Source organism: Bubalus kerabau, chromosome 7, assembly GCF_029407905.1.
Source record: "Bubalus kerabau isolate K-KA32 ecotype Philippines breed swamp buffalo chromosome 7, PCC_UOA_SB_1v2, whole genome shotgun sequence".
Classification (NCBI taxonomy): Eukaryota; Metazoa; Chordata; class Mammalia; order Artiodactyla; family Bovidae; genus Bubalus; species Bubalus kerabau.
In genome coordinates this window covers 11,414,834-11,438,217 of record NC_073630.1, presented here as the reverse complement: position 1 = coordinate 11,438,217, position 23,384 = coordinate 11,414,834, and the positions used below count along the sequence as shown (strand labels likewise).

General features: G+C 35.4%; 1 protein-coding gene across 1 annotated transcript in view; it reads left to right on the top strand.

The window, feature by feature from the left end:
* The window catches only part of SNCA (synuclein alpha), a 149,731-nt gene extending 143,738 nt beyond the window's left edge, over window positions 1-5,993 (top strand). Inside the window, exons 5-6 of the mRNA XM_055587642.1 lie at window positions 3,142-3,225; window positions 5,401-5,993. Coding sequence (XP_055443617.1) covers window positions 3,142-3,225; window positions 5,401-5,433 — 117 coding nt within the window. The 3' untranslated portion in view covers window positions 5,434-5,993. The remainder of the gene's footprint in view (window positions 1-3,141; window positions 3,226-5,400) is intronic.
* The last annotated feature ends 17,391 nt before the right edge of the window (window positions 5,994-23,384 follow it).

Here is a 23,384-nt window from a genome sequence, read left to right as displayed (position 1 = left end):
CCCCTGGGTAGCACTTTAATGAATATTTAGAGCCAATAGGCTATGTGTGAAGGATATGGTAGGATGGTGAAATTATACTGCAGCACAAGACTGGACAGAAAATAGGCAATTGAGCATCATAACCCCTATTTTTAAAGAATTTTGAGTAATTATCTTTTATACTGCCACTTCATCCCCACTATTTCCTTAACCCTCACTAGTTTTTTTTTTTTTTTTTTTTTTTTTACACACTAGAGAATTTGTCAGTGTTTTGATAAACAAAGGCAATTCTCACTTGTGTTTTGACTAATACTTTTTGTTCTTTTTTTCCTTCTGGGTAAACTTTTATAGTATGAAGGGTACAACAGGCCCAGAGAACATATAATGCTTGTGAATAAACTTCTTTGATGGATTTCAGCTATCAAGTTATAAGACAGTTTTGTTTACAAGGAATAGACTGTTAACTGGGTCCTAAATGAACAGTCAAGGCATAGTCAGGAATATAACAGAATTTCCTATTGGTGTTTCTACAATCTGTAGATAAAATATTTTGAATCCCAAAATTCTTTTGGGGAAGTAGTTCAGGATAGTTGTTAAGGGCACAGAGTCTAGAGTCACCTGTGCTAGTTTGAGCAAATTACTAAACCTCTTTAAATCCAAATTTTCTTGGGAAGATTTGGTTACGGATATTCTGCCTCATGGGAGGCCTATGAGCTATTTCTACTTCATGTAATGTAATACAGGTAAATATCTTAATGATAGCTTATTAATATTAATGTGCTTTTATTTTAATGAAATCAATAGTCTTATTCTCTAAAGAACAACATTTAAAGTCAGCAGTCAGACTTGTGAAATCAACATATATTCCTTTAGAGAATAACGATCATCTGAAAATATAGGCCTCTTCTTGTGCCATGTTAATACTTATTGACCATCATGGTATTTGTTTCACTTTTCCCCATTTATCTAAGTATCTTCATTTCTGCCTCATCACTTGGCCTCTTTAATATTACATCTATGGTTTCTCAGGCCCTGACCCACAAGTGACATATTTTACTTCAAAAACTGGATATTTGAAGTGTAATTTTAAGGATTAGGTAAATACATGGTCAAAAAAGCATGTACTTTTAAAAATAAGCAATTATTAAATATTTGCAACCTAAATAAAAATTGATAGGGGTAGTTTTTGCTTGTACCCAGTACATGATCTAGCCAAAGAATTCATTACTTGGATGAACTTTGAAAGGTGCAAAAGACACACCCAAGTACACATAGACACACACATCCAATAACATTCACCAGTCTTAGTTGTACAATTAACACCTTATTTGTGGTAGAAAGCAAGTCAGTTCTGCATATTGACTTGTCCAGTCTGTATCAGAATCTTTAAACAAATTAGATTAGAGAAATAAAGCTCTAAGAGCTTAACATGATAGTAACGGGAAATTTACCTTATTATTTTCATACTTGACTATCACTAAAAGTTAATCTAAATACTTCTGAGAGGGCTAATGATGTCACTGGCTCTTCCCAATGAAAAAATGGTATTGTTGCCCCATTTTATCACCAAGGCTATTTGGTGCTTAGAGAAAGCTTTAGAAACATGACCAGCATCACGAAGGTCTGGAATCTTTAGCAGCTAGGATTTGAACTCAAGTGTGATATTACAGTCCTTATATCTAACCACCAATCAGCAGAACTTGTATTCTTGACATTACCTAAGGCAAAACACTGAAAACACCACTTTTACTCCATGTTTAGAAGTATTTTATGGAAGGTTTATATTACCTTATTTCACTTGTAAACAACTAGGACTTTGTAGATCAATTAAACAGGAGTTGGGCAGAGGAGGATGACCTATAAAATTCTCTGCCCAGCTAATTTAAGAATGGGCTTTAATTTGACCTTTTCTTGCAGTCAGCCATTTCCTTATCCCTCTCCCTACCTGTCAGTCATTCACATGATGAAGACATGGGGAGATGTTATTTACATCAGACGTGTGCGTGCAAAACTGCTTCAGTCATGTCTGACCCTGTGTGACCTTATGGACTGTAGCCAACCAGGCTCCTCTGTTCATGGGATTCTCTAGGCAAGAATACTCAATTGGATTGCCATGACCTCCTCCAGAGGATCTTCTTGACCTAGGGATCGAACCTGCATCTCTTCTGCTCCTGCATTGGCAGGCAGGTTCTTTAGTACCACCTGGGAAGCGCCCCACATCAGGCATAGTTTTAAATAGAAGCCACACTGACTGAAGGACTATTTGATATGTTTGAGTAATTCTATATAGGCTCATGTTCTTCCTTGCTTTTTCAATTTTCAATGACTGCTTTATATAATTCCTTTTCTGGAATAAATGCAAAGCAACAAAAAGTACTTAATGAAGAACAATAGTAAAATCATGACCATTTCAGGTTGAATTTGTGGTATCCCTTTTCTGACCAAATATTTGATTTTTGTTCCTCCAAATATGTACAGTTTCAATCTTGAAATTTCAGTTTTTTTGTTTCTTTGCCATCTTTAGAAATAAAGTATAAAATATATAACCATTTATAATATAAAGCATACATAAGTTAAAAGCTTACAAAAATATATGCATAACTGCCCAACAAATAGTACCCTTAATATTTTGTTGTGCCTTCCTCCAGTCTGTTTCACCTTTGTATCTGAATTCTACCTATTATATCTATAATATATACAACACTTACATACTGCTAAACATTATAAAAGAGGTTATTTTCATATAACTTATGTCATAGTAATAGATACTTTCATAATTATCTATTGAATAGCTGAATGATAATTTTTCTATCTTTTCATCATCTATTAGAATATTTAGGTTAATAATTTTTTATTCTGTCATTGATCCTATTAAAAACACCTTTGTTTTCTAGCTTTGGACTGTTTTCTGAATGGTAAATTACTTAGCAAAAAAATATATATATCATACATTTTTAGGGTAAATAACACATGTAGCCTCAACGTTTTACCAAAGGCACTGTATAGTTTACAATATTATCAGTAATATTAAAGAGTGTCATTTTTTACCACATCCCTGCCATACTGTGTATAAGATTTTTTTCAAAATATGATTGTGATTTTTTTAGAAGTAAATAATGGTACCTCTTCATAATCTTTGTTTGCTTTTCATTTAAATATTAGGGTGAAGAAGGAGCCTCCCAGGAAGGAATTCTGGAAGATATGCCTGTGGATCCTGACAATGAGGCTTATGAAATGCCTTCTGAGGTAAGAATTTATACATATAAAACTCCAAACAGAAAGCTTAAAAGTTCAAATTGGGTCTAATAATCAGTACCCCAAGTACCTTCAGATTTCCCTTACCTTTGTTCTTAAAGAGAATGACTTACTCTCTAGATGCACAAGTTGGCCAGATCCAGGACGTCTAGCGTGTGGACAACTTGCAAGCTGTGAATCGTTTTTACATTTCTAACGAGTTATTTTTTAAAAAGGCAGCAGCAGTGACAGAGACCATATGTGCACCACATAGCCTAAAATATTTTCAGCCTGGCCCTTTACAGAAAGAGTTTGCTGATCCCTACATTAAAGAATTGTTTTACTAGAAACGTTATCTTCTAAAACAAATCCCAAATGGAAAGTTAGAGAAATCAACTAAATACCAAGAGAACGTAATTATTATTGACCATACATTTCCAGCTGGATGTATGCATAATAAATCAAAATTATAGAGTAGAAATATGATAAATGCATGGTTTTTAATAATGGATATATTTCAGTCTATCATTCTAAACAGCATAAAGTTTCTTTAATAGAAAATGTTTCAGAAGGGAAATTAGAAAATACCTTTAGATGAATGACTGACTCAGGAATAAATAGAAAATGTGAATAGATTTCTAACAAAAATATTGAATGATTAAAAAAATAAAGACCTAGCCATGAAGAGAATTCCAGGACTAGATAGATGGCTTCACTGGTAAATTTTGCCAAACATTTAAAGAAATATCAACTAATTACAATTAATGTCAATTAACTTATCAAAAAAATAGAAGAGGGAGCACTAATTCTGTGAGAACAATATTACCTTGATATCAAAACGAGACATCACCATTAAAACCTGAGTTAAAGTGTGTTATAGTAGGGTTGTTCTTCTTCATGGCATTTTTTAAGAGTATATTGATAATCTCCCACCTGTAGAAACAGACTAAATTGTTTATTTTCCTAATTTCACCAATATTCTGGGTTTGTTTTTTTTTATATTGGATTGGCCAAAAAGTTCATTTGGGATTTTTCTGTATGATGATATGGAAAATCCCGAACAAACTTTTTGGGCTCCCAATGCATGGCACAGTGCTAAACACTATAGAGAATAAAAGAGTATTTGCTAGTATAAGAACACAAGGAGTTTACACTTTAGTATGTTTGATTAAAAAAAATACAAATGTATCCCTTCATTTATTTATCATGGTACCCTTGACAAACATCACTGCCTTTTATGCACGAGGTATCACAGGGGCAAAAATATACACCATGCACAAAGTTAGTATTTTACAAGATTTTTTTTTTTTTTAGCTCAATCAGGGTAAGTTTTATAGAAGAGGTGGGTGGGAAGGGGTGGGAGATGTGACAGGTCAAAATGAAGGAAGGACATTCTAGCACAAGAAAATCTCCAAGGCACACATGCCGTGGAATCCAGGTGGATATGTCTGAGGCACAGTGAGTAATTAAATGTGATTCAAGCTCTGAGAATAGTGACAGATGAAGGCTGCAGAGATTGGTCCAAGATGACTTGTGAACTACTAGAAGAACCTAGCCACTTAAGTTAGTACTTTATTCAGAAAGCAGCTTGAGTATTGAAAACATGTTTGTTTTTAAGCAGGATTCTGATATTATTAGAGTTGTTCTTTAGGAGGACTAATTTGGCCTCTTTGGTTAAGACCATTAGTATTTTTATTGTACGTGTAATTCAAATATTGGAGGGGAAAGGAGGAGCTTTGAAATAGGAATAATTAAAGCTGCAGATGAAATTTTCAATTGGGAAAGTAAAAGGAGGGAAAATGTGACTTGTCTTTAAGTGTCTTAATTTCTTTCTAAAAAATTACCTGATTTGGTTCTCACACTTTAATTGAAGAAAATGAGAGTCAGATAAGATAGACTAGCTACTTTGTCCTACAGGAGCAGGTCACAGATTGTTAAATAGCACATCTGGAAGTAGAATTCAGATATCTGACTACCACCCTAATTAATTCACTTTTGTATTTGACAGGCAGATGAAACTATTAAAAAGAAAATTGTACTGGATGTAGGAGAATAGTTCTAGAACTGTAGGACTATATCCTTTTTTCAAAATGGCAAGCCATGTCCTATTCCATTTTCCCTGAAGCCCTTGGTTACTGGTCACTTATACTAAACTTCATGTTGCCTTTCTGATTTTCCTTATACTAGGAAGGGTATCAGGACTATGAACCCGAAGCCTAAGAGAAATCTTTGCTCCCAATTTCCTGAGACCTGCTGACAGATGTTCCACCCTGTACAAGTGCTCAGTTCCAACATGCCCAGTCATGACATTTTTCTCAAAGTTTTCACAGTGTGTTTTGAAGTCTTCCATCAGCAGTGATTGGATTATCTGTACCTGCCCCACCAACTCAGCATTTCGGTGCTTCCCTCTCACTGAATAAATGGTAGCAGGGTCTTTGTGTGCTGTGGATATTGTGGCTTCAAATATAAAATGTTAAAACAAATTAAAAACACCTAAGTGACTACCACTTATTTCTAAATCTTCACTATTTTTTTGTTGCTGTTGAAAAATTGTGAGTGATTTACTATCATAGATTATAAGATTTTATGGTGTCTTTTAATGATTCTAAAGAATGATGATGTATTGTGAAATTTGTTAATATATATAATACTTAAATATGTGAGCATGAAACTATGCACCTATAAATAGTAACTATAAAATTTTACTGTTTTGTGGTATGTTTTATTAACTTGTGTTTGTATATAAATGGTGAAAATTAAAATGTATCTCATTACAAAAATTTTATCCCCTCTCACTTTAATGATAAAACCATGCTTATAAACAACATGAAACGAGAAGTAACACAACTAAAAGTTCTTAACAGTCACGTGAAGGAGGAGGAATTTTAGAGGTGTTTAAACAAGAAGAGGTGAAATATTAACCCTTTACTGAGGAAATTTCCTGAAGCAACACTGTCCAACGTTTGTTTTGATATGCACTAGTACCTTAAGAGGCTATACTAAAAAAGTGTGTTCCCCTCCTACACTGTTGGTGGGGATGTAAGCTGGTGCAGCCACTATGGAAAACAATATGGAGATTCTTCAGAAAAACAAAAATAGAATTATCATATAAGCCAGCAATTGCACTCCTGGACATATATCCAGACCAAACTATAATTCTAAAAGATACATACACCCCTATATTCATAGCAACCGTTCACAATAGCCAAAACACGAAAACAGCCTAAATGTTCATTGACGAGGGATGAAGATGTGGCACATATGCATAATGAAATACTACTCAGCCAAAAAAAGAATGAAATAATGCCATTTGCAACAACATAGATGGACCTAGAGATTATCATACTAAGTGAAGTAAGTCAGAGAAAGACAAATGCGGTATGATATCAGCTATATGTGGAATCTAAAATATGACACAAAGGAAACTACTGTTATCTATGAAACAGACTAACGTGCTCATATGTAGAGAACAGTCTTACGGTTGCCAGGGGGAGGGTAGGATCGGGAGTCTGGGGTTATCAGATACAAACTAGTATTTATAGAATGGATAAACAATATCCTACTGTATAGCACAGGGAACTATATTCAGTGTCCCAGGATAAACCATAATGGAAAAGAATATACACACACACACCTGAATCACTTTGCTGTACAGCAGAAACCAACACATTGTAAATCAACTATATACTTCAATAAATAAATAAAAACAAAAACTGAGTTCTATAGAATAGTGAAGTATAAGATAATTTTGATGATGTCCTCTTTGGGTATTCATAAGGCATATTAGCACATTAAAGGCTCTGAGAGAACTTAACTTTAACCTAGCATTTTCTTTTTTTTTTTTTTTTTAAATTTTATTTTATTTTTAAACTTTACATAACTGTATTAGTTTTGCCAAATATCAAAATGAATCCGCCACAGCTATACATGTGTTCCCCATCTTGAACCCTCCTCCCTCCTCCCTCCCCATTCCATCCCTCTTCTTTTTTAAAAAACAAATGTTTTTCCTTCTAGGAAATACCTTTTAAACATCTCTGGGAACTACCAAAGAATTGCCTTAAGATCTCTAGATTTATGAAAATTTCCTGGATGCCTTTGAATTCTGCTAAACATATGAATTCCAGGATATATCTCTAAAAAAATTTATTTCCTTTTTTTTTTAATTAGGGAAGATCTGTTAACGCCACATGAGTACTGACAATAAATTTGCATGTCAAAAGACCTATACAAATCAATCTTTTGATTTATCTTTTTAATTATTCAGGAGAAAAATAGCATAGTCCCTTTAAAAAGTCACCAGTAGAAAATATAATTTTAAGAAACTATTCTAGAAGTGCTAGGCAGCTTATATGCAATCATGAGTAATTTGATGTATATTAGGCATTGGCAAGGAAGCAAGTTAGGATGAATATAATGATTATAAGCCTGATCACTACATAAACTTTCCTTTTTGCATAACTGGAAACAGACTATAGAGAATGTTAAACTGCTGTAGTCAAACTGGAAAAAAGTGGTAACTCTTGTTTTATTAGATACATTAATGAAGAAACCACATGGCAAATGAGATCTTTTTGTACAAGAAGCCTTCTATTCTAGCACTAATATGTGCCTAGAAAATACCATGGGAAGACATACACCAGTAGTGGTTATTTTGAACAAAGCACTTAAAAAGTAGTGCAAGGCACATAAGCCTTGTCAGGAATCTGGTCTCATAGCCACTGCTGAGACAACTACCTGACGAGTGGCCTGATGGTTAGCTTGCTCTCAGGTTTATTTTGCAGAACTCATGCCCCCAAATCTGAGTTATTTAGCCTCATATGCTCCATGCACTTTAGCAAAACAGGTCAGGATGGGCTTTGGCCACAGTTGGCAGTACAACAATCGAATATGTGGTTTGAACATTCCAAGTCAGATCTTTTTCAAAAGCTCCCCACCAGCATGAGATACTAATATTCCCTATCCTGGCTCATCCAGTGGGTAACTATTGGATCAGCACTCATGGCACGCATACGCAGACACACACACACACTTCAGGGACAATCATAGTGCTTCCCACATCCATATTGAGGAAGAAAAATTCGAACTGAAAACTTGACAGACTCCTTGTCTACTGCATGTCTTTTTATCTGGCATGAATTCATCCTACTGTGTTCTGTCTTGGGAAAGAGTACAACCGGGCTGGTACTTCCCTGTTTGCTCTGTCCCTGGAATTTGAATTGGAGATACTTTGTTTAATTACTATATATCAAATATAGATGTGATTGATCAATAGTAACTTGATTTATTCTCAAAACAGCTCTAAGTTCCATTCCTGTCCTCGCTATATGAGCAAACAGGAGTACCTGCAGGCTAAGTAACGTTCTCATAGCCACAGAGCTGGGAAATGGCCAAAGCAGAAGTCCAATCAATATGGGGCCAATGCCACACCATTTCTCAGAGTGAGGATACACAAGTATGTCAGTATCTCACTGAAGTCCAGAGAATGGGGCAGTAGCCTTGCTTTTCTACATATAATTATTACTATATTTCTAGTCTTCTTCAGGTGTCTATGTCTAAAATAAGTGATACTCATACATATGGAGATTTATTTCTAATTCTAGGAAAATTAGCTCCTAATACCCTGATCAATCTTGCCTTATAACTAAATTATGCATATCATGTCATTAAAACTAAGTTATTTATTTTCAGTAGAAGAGAAAAATATTAACATAGTAACAGTAGATTATAGTAAGGCAGACTTTTTCATCTTCCTATTGCATCATGGGTACTTAGCTTCTATCAAATGGCCAAAGTACATATATAAAGTATAAGTGAAATGTTTTCAATTATACATATTTATTAATGGATGAATTTATAAATGAACGAATGAAAGTATATGAATTAATAACATATTTTCAAATTATATAAGCCTTGATTTTCTAAGTGTATTTTGTGATAGGGTAATGCTATATTTTATTCTTTGAGTAAGCTAACTTTCAAAAATCAAAATGCAATAGAATAGCTATAACACCAAAACTATTTCTAAATTTTATTTTAGCCTCAATATCTCCCATTTAATTATCTAAGATTTTCTTTTATGTTTCTTTTCTACTGCCTTTGATTATTTTAAAGCCAGTGGCACAGATGGCATATTGGAAGCAGTTAAAAAACATTCCTTCAAAAAGTCTAGTTTGAGCCTCTAGTAGGTTTTGCTGATAGAATATACTTCTAAAATCAGATAGGATTGCATAGGGATTTTGAAAGTTGATCCTGCAAATACAGTTAATATTCTTGAGTAGCTCTTCTTATGAACCTTATGAAAATGTATCCTCAGATTCCCTTAAAGGTCAGTGACCAGAAATCCCCACTGTTTCTATGGCAACACAGCAAGATATGGGCCTTGGAAATGTGCTGCATTTTAATTAGGTTCCTCTAGGGTTTCCTAACTGCCTTTTGCAGGTGAACTAAATACCAGGTTGCTTTATGTCTTGCAGTGAAATGAAAGCTAGACCATCTGTAAATGTCAAAGCAAAGCTGGGCTCCAGTAAAGCCAAATCTAAACAAATATAGTGGCAAGTCTATGTGTTCAATTTAGAAAAGAATACAAAATTCTTTACCGAAAATAATCAGGAGTGCTTGCTTAATTAGCTTGGGAGCAGTAGTGGTGAGGATCCTGGATTCGAAAACTAGACTGTGCAGGTTTAACTCCCAGGTATGTTATTTACTACCTGTGTTACTTTGCACAAGTTACGTAAGCTCTTGACGTTTCTGTTTTCTTGTCTGTAAAAATACAGAAGACAGTAATAGTACCTCAAAGCAGTGTTGTGTGGATTACATGAGTTAATATAAGTAGAATGCTTAGGACTATGACTTACCTGTGATAAGTGATCAATGAATCAGTGATGTTACTCGCAGTAGTAGTAGAACAAGTGGTGGTCGTGGAGTGGTGCTGGTGGTAGTAGGGGACACTATATTTTTAAAGGTAAATAAGAAATAGTTTAAATGTTTAGCTATATTCCTAATGTACATCCTAATATAAAAGTTATAATAGCCAACACAATCTTGAAAAAGAACTAAGCTGGAGGCACCATACTCCCTGGCTGTAAAATTATAGCAGTCAGAACAATATGGTACTGGTATAAAAATAGCACAATGAAATAGAATAGAGATCCCTAAAATAAATCTCTGCATATAAGGTCAGTTAATCTACAACAAAGAAGCCAGGAATATACAATGGTGAAAGGACAGTCTCTTCAATTAATGGTGTTGGAAAAACTGGACAGACACATGCAGAAGAATGAAACTGGACTACTATCTCACACTGTACACCAAAACTAACTCAAAATAGTTGAAAGACTTGAATGTGAGACCTGAAACCATAAAATTCCTAGAATAAAAAGCATGAGCAGTAAGGTCTTGACATCAGTCTTGGCAATTATGTTTTGGATTCGAAAGAAAATAATAAAAGGAATAAAAGCAAGAAAAAAAAAGAAACAAGTGGGACCATATCAAAATAAAAAGCTGCAAGCAAAGGAAATCATCAACTAAATGAAAAAGCAATCTACTGAACTGGAGAAAACATTTGCAAATCATATATCTGTTAAGAGGTTAATATGGTCCAAAATATGCAAGACACACAGAGCTCAATAGCAAATAATTCAAATAAAAAATCAGCAGGAAATCTGAACAGGCACTTTTCCAAAGAAGACATAAAGATGGCCAACATGGTTATGAAAAGGTGAATCATCACTAATCATCAGGGAAATGTATATCAAAATCACCAGGATATCACCTCACACTTGGAATGGCTATTGTCAAAAAGACAAGAGGTTGAGACTTCCCTGGTGGTCCAGTGGTTCGAAATTCACCTTGCAATACAGAGGACACAGGTTTGATCCCTAGTCAGGGAACTAAGATCCTAAATGCTGCAAAGCAACCAAGCCCATGTGCCATAACTAAAGAGTCTATACACTGTAGTGAAGATCCTGTATGTTGCAACTAAGACCCAACACAACCAAAGGAGTATTAAAACGTAAGTTCTCATCACAACAAAAAATATGGTGGTAATGGATGTTAAGACTTATTATGATCATTTCAAAACATATACAAATATTTATCCTTATATTGTACACCTGAAAATAATGTAATGCTATGTGTCAATTATATCTCAATAAATAAAACAGTGATCAAGATTAGGATGATGGTAGAGTCATGGCTGGGCACACACAGAGCCACTCTGGAGACTTGAGCAGAGACTATTTACTAAGAGTTACGGGAGGATTTTAATGGTTGAATAACCAGTATGGATATTTGTAGAATATCACTTAGCATCAAAGAAAGTTGAGAAATCATAACTTACTAAGAGATAAATGTGTACCAAATCAAAACATTGTATTCATGGAACACATCTATCTTTAGACACAGCTATACTCATCAAGTCATACATCTTCGCATTCAACTGATATGTTTTTTATATGTATATGTATAATCATATATTCAGTAATTTTGGTTCTGGTCACAGGAAAAAAAAAGACAAGTATATGTATGTGTGTGTGTGTGTATATACATATACATATATATACATATATACATATACATACATATATATATATACACACATATATATATATATATAACCATATATATATATGGTTCCCTGATATCTCAGTTGGTAAAGAACCACCTGAAATGTAGGAGACCCCAGTTCAATTCCTGGGTAGAAAAGATCCGCTGGAGAAGTGATACCCACTCCAGTATTCTTGGGCTTCCCTTATGGCTCAGCCGGTAAAGAATCTGCCTGCAATGCAGGAGACCTGGGTTTGATCTCTGGTTGGGAAGATCCCCTAGAGAAGGCAAAAGCTACCCACTCCAGTATTCTGGCCGGAGAATTCCATGGACTTTATAGTCCGTGGGGTCACAAAGAGTTGGACACGACTGAGCAAGTTTCACTTCACTTTTTCATATATATATAGTCTAAAATAGATTTTGTACTAACCACAAGGTGAAAGGAGAAAAACAGGCACTTGAATTTCCATTCATTTCACAAATCTCATTCATTTCCCATTATCTTTCCCAATACTACTCTCATTTTTTACCCCAAAGGAGGCAACATTTTACACAAAACTGTTTGCATTACACAAAATGCAACAGAAATGCCAATAGTCATGAAGGAAAATATTGTTTCCTCTTTAGTGAGTCCCTAGGATCACTGCCAAAAAAGCAAGTGAGCTGGTAAGATGCTTGCCAGGATCCTGTGCTACATGAACTCTCTGAAACAGATTATTCTGGAAACTAAGTTAGAGTGGCAGAAAATTATCATTCAATACTACAGTTTTTGACAGTGATCAATTCTTGGGGTAAAAATAACCAAAGACTAAATCCAGATAGATGAACATCTAGCACATATTATTTGTCATATAAGGCCTCACCCAGATCTTTATAGCAATGATCAAGGCAAGTCTTGAGAAGCTGCTAAGCATTTGGAGTTCTGCAGGACACTCCTGCTGTTGAAAATGGACTGCCATGTTGAATGATGAGAAATCTGGCACGCCTTCTTGGCATGCTTCCCCAGCAATCAGCTGTGAGCTCGCCTAGCAACCTGTACTACGCTTTTAGCTAGGCCATCTGCCAGAGAATGGTGAGCAAAAGGGTAAAACTAAGACAAAAAACCTTTTTCACAATTTTCTTCATGTCCTCTAAACCAAAAATAAAAGCATGATTTAAAACATTTGTATATTATATATTGTTAATAACTGATACTGAGTTCTGAACATGAGAGCAATGTTTGGAGATGAAATATTGTTGAACATTGCTATCATTCTGAAAAAGATTCTAGTCCAACTCAAAGCTATGTCAGTCATGTTTAAGAACAGCTCTGCAAATCAATATTAAGGAGTTTTGCTCTCACTGTTTTGTCACTGTCGTATGTAGTTCCAGGCCATTAGACACAGCTTTTAGTCATTGTTTTCATGCCAACAATTCCTGGATGCACTAGGAACAGCTTGCTCAAAGTAATTCTTTTTGGAGTAACAATAATTTCCACATAATAGTCACCTTCCTATAGATGATAATTCATATTGATAGTCTGTAATTGACTTGAATTCTTAGAGCAATTTCTTTACAGATAAACCTCTCCATCCCTATTGCCACACATACCCATCACTAGCTTAAAATATTTAAGTGTGGAATGCATTCAGCATGAAGTTGTTCACATTTTAATCTTTACCACTTAATATCTGTATGATGTTTCTGATTTCTGAATGCATTTTTTGTTCTTATCCAATCTACATAAGAAATATTCAGACCTGATTTACAGTAATAATGAACAAACCAAAAACTACTCTGGACTGTAAAATAAATCTGAAATGTTTTAAAATGTGAGACCTCATTCATAGAGAGTGGAGAAAAATGTCTTGAGAATATGGTGTGGGACAATACATTTAAACTCTAGAAATCTAAGTTTCTTAATAACCAAAATCTGAACAGGAAACACTGACTGTCTAATTTTCAATGTCTTCAGGAAGAAGATAATCTGTTATTGCTGTTGTTGCTGATTATTTTCATTGTTATAATTTTGCAGAGAGGCAGAAGGACCATTTTTCTTCTATTTTATGTCTAGTAGAAACGTATGACCAAACAGCTCTTTTAAAAACATAACACAGTCAAATGGAACCCTTCTAAATCATAACTCCCATGCATAATCAGGTTCTTTCTTAAGAAAGAAAGAAGTCCCAGACCATCCTAAGGATGGGTGACTGGGCAAATCGCACTGACTTCCTCCTTAATGCAGGCCCACATTATGTCCAGAATAGATGGAGATGGATGTTCTCATTTGCCGCTTCTTCTAGGTTTCTAGAAGCTCTAACAAGAAGTCCCAATTGCTGTCCACCCAGCAATAGAATTAAAAGCATTTCTTTTCCTTAAGGAAAAGACCTGATGGAGTGATTGGTACAAACTGTGAAGGTACCTCACAACATTTAGTTAGAGAAGGCTTGGATGCTTTGTAGTAAAGAACATATTGGGAGAAAAAATATTCTGAAATTTACTCATCTGTGGGAAGAAGGAAATACTGGGGAAAACTTTAGATATACAGGTAATAGGGGAAAAAATCCTCAAAATGATAACCCACTAACGGTCCAGAAAGAAATGGCCAGGGGCATGTGGGTGAGATGTGGCTCTAGGGACAGAGGAACCAGTACTCTTCATCCAGGCAGCATCAGGGAATCCTGACAGCACAGCAGCGTGGTTTCCATCAAAGCCAGGGGTTCCCATTGAGATTCTGGAGTCCCCTATGAGTTGGCAAGACCAAGGTCAGGCTGCAGACCAAAAAGGTGAGTACTGAAGAGAATAAAAATAAACCACTTAAAATGCCTTATCACTATATCCCTTGGGTAGCCCAAAATGTCTACTTTAACTCATGGCATTTAGCAAAATAATGAAGTTTTTACTGTAATCTTGACACTTTGAGAAATTTAGAATTTTAAAGAAAGATTATGCTGAGAATTTTGTTCTAAACCAAGTGATTTTATACATTTCTTGGGCAGAGGTGAAACAAAAATATAAAAAAGGTATATTTTCATGTATTTGGGCCTCACAATCTCTGAGATACAATATTCACTTTGTAGAAGTTCACTGTTTTGTTTTCTTTCAGGAAAAAAAAAAAAATCAAAGCCTCCTAACATATGAATTCCAAGAATCTGATTGATTGACATTGTGCTTTAGGAAAATCCTCAAAGCACATATTTGTAAAAGGTCAAATTTCCTAGGTGAATTCTTGACTGAATTTATGTTGCCTGTGGTTATCTAGTTAAGTTTTCTTTTTGGTGGATGCTTTCATTCTGTTAAGTTCAGGCAGAAGCTGAGAGTGGGATTGCTATAGTGAACTTCCCCCGCAAGCAAAGCAAGAATAATTCAAGACAGTCTAGATTGTGAAAAGGTAATAAAAAAAAAAAATAGGTGTGAGGCAAAGTCAAGATTTAGGATCTAACACAAATGTAGGAAGACTAAACAACCTTAGCAGTTCTGTATATCAGAGTCTAGAAAACAAATTCATGTCCACAGCTCTTACAGAAGAGTGATCCTACCTTTCCTCCCCAGTCAACCCTTCCCAGGGGTAAACTAACAGAAAAAAGCTGCCTGATAGCCTAGAACTTTCTGAGCATCAGAACATCACTTTATAATTGTCCAATGCCTTCATTTTATAAATAAGCAAACACCTAAGATTGTATGGTCTTGTCATCTTGGCTAGATTAAAATAGACTTTCAACCAATAACACTTAATTGCTGCAAAAACTATTCCAAGCAAAATTCACCTGAACTCATGGCAATATTCTAGTATATGTCTCTAGAAGGGATAAAAGTTATTAACAGTAAAATCCAACATACCCTAGAAGCATAATCATGCTTCCAATCCTTGAAAGTTCTCATATACAACAGACTTAGGATTCATTATCTTCTTTCTCCAAACTATTATATCCACTCTTAACCTAATAACTTCTTTATTGCTTGTTGGGAAATGAATATATAATTCTTAAGTAATTAATTTAAGTATAATAAATTTACATATAAGTGTCCAAGAAAATAAAACACAAAGTTCAATGTCTAAATTTTAAGCACAAAAAATAGGAACTTAGTATTTAAGAATGACCCATATACCCACACAAATATAATTTAATAAAGTTCCTTACTGAACACGTTCTTGAACTTTCATAGTACAGTTTCAGGTAGAAACTTGCTCAGAGTAAATATTTGAATGAATAACTCAATCTATTAGATGTCATTTCTAAATATCAAGTATCTTTCATGAATGTATTAAGAGTAAGATGGAAAGAAACCCATTTGTACAATTGCTAAAAATAAACTCATGACTAAAACTTATACAATTCAGGTGTATGTGTGCGTGCTCAGTTGCTTCAGTCATGTCTGACTCTTTGCAAACCTATGGACCATAACCCACCAGGCTCCTCATTCCGTGGAATTCTCCAGGCAAGAATACTGGAGTGGGTTGCCATTTCCTCCTTCAGGGGGTCTTCCTGACCCAGGGATCAAACCTGCATCCTCTGCCACTCCTGCACTGCAGGTTGATTCTTAACCACTGAGCCACCAGGGAATCCCTTCAGGTGTATAATTAATGTAAGTATAGCATAGATAACATCTTTTAAGTGCTTACCATCAAGTAAGAGACATTTATTTTTGAAATGATAATTCTGTGTTCTTTAAACCACAATCAAGTTGACTTCATCCTTTAAATAAACTCTAAATCATTGAAAACAAAGGAGGGAGTGCTAATCTTTAGGGAATATGCTACTTGATATGCCCAACATACTACTGGAGAAGAGTGGAGAAATAGCTCTAGAAAGAATGAAGAGGCTGAGCCAAAGTGAAAACAATGCCCAATTGTGTATGTGACTGGTGATGGAAGTAAAGTCTGATGTTGTAAAGAACAACATTACAACATTGCACATGAACCTGGAATGTTAGGTCTATGATCAAGGTAAATTGGAAGAGGTCAAACAGGAGATGGCAAGAGTGAACATCAACATTTTATGAATGAGTGAACTAAAATGGACCAGAATGGGAGAATTTAATTCGGATGACCATTATGTCTATTCCTGTGGGCAAGAATCCCTTAGAAGAATTAGCCCTCATCATCAACAAAAGAGTCCAAAATGCAGTACTTGGTTGCAGTCTCAAAAACGACAGAAACATCTCTGTTCATTTCCAAGGCAAACCATTCAATATCACAGTAATCCAACTCTATGCCCCAAACACTAATGCCAAAGAAGCTGAAGTTCAATGGCTCTATGAAGACCTACAAGACCTTCCAGAACTAATACCAAAAAAAAAAAAAAAAAAAAAAAAAGATGTCTTTTTCATCATAGTGGACTGAGATGCAAAAGTAGGAAGTCAAGAGATACCTGGAGTAACAGGCAAGTTTGGCCTTGGAGTACAAAACGAACTAGGTCAAAGGCTAACAGAGTTTTGCTAAGAGAATGCACTGGTCATAGCAAACACCCTCTTCCAAACACAAGAGACTACTCTACACATGGATACCACCAGATGGCCAATACCAAAATCATATTGATTATATTCTTTGCAGCTGAAGATACAGAAGCTCTATACAGTTAGCAAAAAGATCAGGAACTGATTGTGGCTCAGATCATAAACTCCTCATTGCCAAATTCAAACCTAAGGTGAAGAAAGTTGGGAAAACCACTAGACCATTAAGATACGATCTCAATCAAATCCCTTAAGATTACACAGTGAAAGTGACAAATAGATTCAAGGGATTAGATTTGATCGACAGAGTACTTGCAGAACTATGGACGGAGGTTTGTAGCATTGTACAAGAGGCAATGATCAAAACCATCCCCAAGAAGAAGCAATGCAAAAAGTCAGAATGTTTGTCTAAGGAGGCATTACAAATAGCTGACAAAACAAAGAGAAGTGAAAGGCAAAAGAGAAAAGGAAAGATATATCCATCTGAATGCAGGGTTCTAAAGACAAGCAAGGAGAGATAAGAAAGCCTTCCTAGTGATCAATGCAAAGAAATAGAGGAAAATAATAGAATGAGAAAGATTAGAGATCTCTTCAAGAAAATTAGAGATACCAAGGGAACATTTGTTGCAAAGATGGGCACAATCAAGGACAGAAATGGTATGGATGCAACAGAAGCATAAGTTATTAAGAAGAAGTGGTAAGAATACAGAAGAACTATACAAAAAAGATCTTAACCTAGATAACCACGATTGTGTGATCACTCCATAGAGCCAGACATCCTGGAGTGTGAAGTCAAGTGGGCCTTAGGAAGCATCATTACGAACAAAGCTAGCGGAGGTGATGGAATTCCAGCCAAGCCATTTCAGATCCTAAAAGATGATGCTGTGAAAGTGCTGCACTCAATATGCCAGCAAATTTGGAAAACTCAGCAGTGGCCTCACGACAGGAAATGGTCAGTTTTCATTCCATAAAAAAGAAAGGCAATGCCAAAGAATGCTCAAACTACTGCACAATTACACTCATCTCACACACTAGCAAAGCAATGCTCAAAATTCTCCAAGCTAGGCTTCAACAGTACATGAACCAAGAACTTCCAGATGTATAAGCTGGATTTAGCAAAGGCAGAGGAACCAGAGATCAAATTGTCAACATCCACTGGATCATAAAAAAAGCAAGAGAATTCCAGAAAAAATCTAGTCTGCTTCATTGACTATGCTAAAGCCTTTGACTATGTGAGTGATGGGTGAAAGTTGCTCAGTCGTGTCCAACTGTTTGTGACCCCATGTCCTATACAGTCCACGAAATTCTCCAGGCCAGAATACTGGAGTGGGTAGCCTTTTCCCTCTCCAGGGGATCTTCTCAACCCAGGGATCAAACCCAGGTCTCCCACATTGCAGGCAGATTCTTTACCAGCTGAGCCACAAGGGAAGCCCCTTTGACTGTGCAGATCACAACAAACTGTGGAAAATTCTTAAAGAGATGGGAATACCAGACCATCTTACCTGCCTCCTTAGAAACATCTCTATGTAGGCCAAGAAGCAACAGTTAGAATTAGACATGGAACAATGGACTGGTTCCAAATTGGGAAAGGAGTACTTCAAGGCTATATATTGTTACCCTGTTTATTTAACTTATATGCAGAATACATCATGTGAAATGCTGGACTGGATGTAGCGCAAGTTGAAATCAAGTTTGCCAGGAGAAATATCAATAACCTCAGATATGCAGATGACACCCTTATGGCAGAAAGCGAAAAGGAACTAAAAAGAGCCTCTTGATGAATGTGGAAGAGGAGAGTGGAAAAGCTGTTAAAACGCAACATTCAAAAAATGAAGATCATGGAATCTGATCCCATAACTTCATGGCAAATAGATGAGGAAACAATGGAAACAATGACAGACTTTATTTTCTTGGGCTCCAAAATCACTGCTGATGGTGACTGCAGCCATGAAATTAAAAGACACTTGCTCCTTGGAAGAAAAGCTATGACCAACCTAGACAGCATATTAAAACGCAGAGACATTACTTTGCTGACAAAGGGCCATATAATCAAAGCTATGGTTTTTCCAGTAGTCATGCAGGGATATGAGAGTTGGACCATAAAGAAAGCTGAGCACTGAAGAATTGATGCTTTTGAACTGTGGTGTTGGACAAGAGTCAAGCGTCTCTTGGACAACAAGGAGATCAAGCTAGTCCATCCTAAAGGAAATCAATCCTGAATATTCATTGCAAGGACTGATGCTGAAGCTCTGATACTTTCGCCACCTGATGCGAAGAACTGACTCATTGGAAAAGATCCTGATAAAGACTGAAGGCAGGAGGAGAAGGGGACAACGGAGGATGATATGGTTGGACGGCATCACCAACTTGATGGACATGAGTGTGAGCCAGTTCTGGGAGTTGGTGACGGACAGGGAAGTCTGGCATGCTGCAGTCCACAGTGTTGCAAAGAGTTGGACACGACTGAGCGACTGAACTGAACTGAATCTTTAGGGAAAGAAAAACCTCAGTCATCTCAGGACACAATCAGATTTAAAAAAAGACAGTGCTTTTTTGGGAGTATGTTTGACATTTTCCACATATTTCAAGAAGGTCCTATACTGATCTAAATTTGTAGCAGATGGAGAAGCAGCAGGTGTGAACTCAGCAAATACAACCAGAGACAAGATTCCAAACTAGGCCAGCTACTTAAGGCCTTTCACATTGGGGGTTAGGGAATGGATATACTTCAGAAAAAATATAAAATTGTGTGTGTATGTGTAATGCATTAAAAATTATGAGTGTTTTTCTATATGACATGCCACAGATCTAAATCCTAAAACAGGGAAAAAAACAAGGGAAAACAAAGGTAAGAGACACAAAAGCATAAAGAAGAAAGGTATCTGTCTATTGTACAACTAACTCAATATTTATTGTGCTTTTAGCCATAGCAATATGCTTCTCTAAAGGCAAATTCTTTTTTATTTCAACAACCTCAACCCAAAAACTTGTTTTGCCAGGTTCTTTGAAATTATTTTTATTTTTTTTAATGGTTAAAGATTCCATCAGTTTATGTTTTTTTAATTAATTTGTTTATTATTATTATTATTATATATTTTTTTACTTTACAATATTGTATTGGTTTTGCCATACCTCAATATGCATCTGCCACGGGTGTACACGTGTTCCCAATCCTGAATAAAAACATACTGACTTTTGAAATCAGAATCTGTCAGTTTAAAGTTACAGCTCAACCACTTTCTAGCTATGTGACCCTAGGAAATAGCTTTGTATCTCTGAAAATTAGATGTAAATTAGAAATAATGGTATTTAGTATACTTCATTAAAAAGATCAAATGAACACTAATTAAATCACTCTTTATTACATATAGTATTTCTTCATTTCTTCTCTTCAATGCTGTAAGAAAAAGTCAAGTTTTTAGGAGTAAGGTGTAATAGAATTAAAACGATATAAAATATTATTTGAATAAATATACAATCCAATAAATATACATTTGGGATTAAATGTAGTAATTCCTTATTCTACTATGAGGAATACTATAAAAAGAGGAGGAAAAAAAAAAAGCAAATAAGCAAACAAAACCTTGACCCATAAAAACTTAGGACAAAATAAACCAAAGGAAAAACATCTGAAATAAAGTTTTCAAGTTTATTAATAAAGAAATAATGTTTCCTGTTTATGTTTGACAGAAACAGAAAACAACAAAATTCTGTAAAGCAATTATCCTTCAATTAAAAAAATAAATATATTTTTTAAAAAGTAATAACTTCTTGTATTTTGGAGATTTGAAAATTCCAAAAAGGCTTTTGATTTAGTAAAAATATACATAAGCAAAGAAACTTAAATTGCAAATGAAAATCCACTTATTTACTTACACAATCCTAACTTACATAGAGAAAAAAAGAAAATAATAGAAAAAATTATTAAAAATATATCTGGCATAGACATCACACTAACCAAATACATTATGCATTTTGTACTCGGACTATAATAAAGCTCAGAATGTTTTACAGACTTGAACTTCTCAATATTATGCTTCTGAATATGCATAATACAAATGGAGTAAGGAAATTATATCTCTGAACTTAATCCACTAAAGGAAAGCATTTAACGTTTTATATTGTAAATGCTGTATTTCAGAATATATAAAAAGGGGACAAAAATATCAACCTTGACTTCCTCGCTCTTGGTTCTCTGATAATGTCTATATCTTTCCTCTTGAAGGTGATTTAAGAGGGTCATGACAAGGACAAAAGGCACATATCGCACTGAGTAAATGTCAGTAGTAAAAGTTTTGAAGACATACCATGAAGAATGCTTCATGGTGCATGTGTGAGCGCAAAGTCTTTTCAGTCGTGTTCAACTCCTTGTGACTCTATGGACCATAGTCCGCCAGGCTCCTCTGTCCGTGAGATTCTCCAGGCAGGAACACTGGAGTGGGTTGCCATGCCCTCTTCATGGTAACAGTACCCAAAGAGGAGCTTAATTTGTGAGTGAAGCAGAAGGTTCACATTTCCTTAACATGGTGCCAGTGGTGACTTTTAGCAATCACCCTTAAATAATATGCAAAAATTTTGAACATTATGTAAAATTTAATGTCCATATGTCTATATATCTTTCTTTGGCTAAAAACATTTACAGCCTTCATCCATTTCTAAACTGGGTATGACTCAGAATAGGTTAAATAAACTAAAGAATAATACTCTATAATTATTAGACATCTCAAACTCACTAAAATCTTATTTCCATCAAATTTATTCCAGGAAAGACTAGTTTCTAGTGAGTTAAATAGACATAAAAAATGTGATAGACAAACTTCTCTACAGCAGTACTTTTCAGAGTCATTAAATATACACAATGGATTACTACTCAGCCATTAAAAAGAACACATTTGAATCAGTTTTAATGAGGTGGATGAAACTGGAGCCTATTATACAGAGTGAAGTAAGCCAGAAAGAAAAACACCAATACAGTATACTAACGCATATATATGGAATTTAGAAAGATGGTAACAATAACCCTGTGTACGAAGACAGCAAAAGAGACACTGATGTATAGAACAGTCTTATGGACTCTGTTGGAGAGGGAGAAGGTGGAAAGATTTGGGAGAATGGCATTGAAACATGTGTAATATCATGTATGAAACGAGTTGCCAGTCCAGGTTCAATGCACGATACTGGATGCTTGGGGCTGGTGCACTGGGACGACCCAGAGGGATGGTGTGGGGAGGGAGGAGGGAGGGGGGTTCAGGATGGGGAGCACATGTATACCTGAGGTGGATTCGTTTTGATGTTTGGCAAAACTAATACAGTGTTTCAGGTTTAAAAATAAAATTAAATTAAAAAAATTTTTTTTAGCATTTTATCTAATATTTTCAATTCATCAATCTTATTTTTTTTTCATTTCTATGAGTGTAACATTATAGGCAGTGTTTCCAAAACTCAGTGAAACTTCTTGTGGAAGCATTTCCAGCTCCACTGTTCTAAGGAAAACATTTGGCGGAATGATGATTTAAGAGCTCACTTCCTGACCAAATATTCAGTGATAGATACCCAAGTGAGGATGTTAGAATTTAATTCAGATCAACTAATTTTACTCAGTTATATGGGCTTCACTACTCTCTAGTGAGTAATAACAAGAGTTATGCACAACTGGGTAAGTTTACTGGTAGGTCTCAACTGGATGAATAATTCCTCACATATTCTTTAATCATGTGGGCAAATTATCTTTGAAAAATATAATGCCTGGCTTTGCTGCCCCAGGATCCTTACTACTTCCTCTCTAGCTAGTCAGCAGGTATATTGAAAAAACAAACAAAAACATAAGAACCATAAAAGACAGGGAAGAAAAGAAAAAAAAGAGAGAATATCTTAGCTAAAGCTCATGGAATTATAGTCACTGGTGAAATTCTGTAAAATGTATAAAGTAAAGCGAAGAACAACATTTTTTTTGTATGATTACCAGGATTTGAAATAGAATTCATTATAAACCTATGTCAAAACAAACTAATAAAAACCAAAAAGAAAGAAAGAATCAAACATTCCCACAATTAAACGAGTATAGGAGAATCCCATGGGCGGAGGAGCCTGGTGGGCTGCAGTCCATGGAGTCTCTAAGAGTCAGACACGACTAAGCGACTTCACTTTCACTTTTCACTTTCATGCATTGGAGAAGGAAATGGCAACCCACTCCA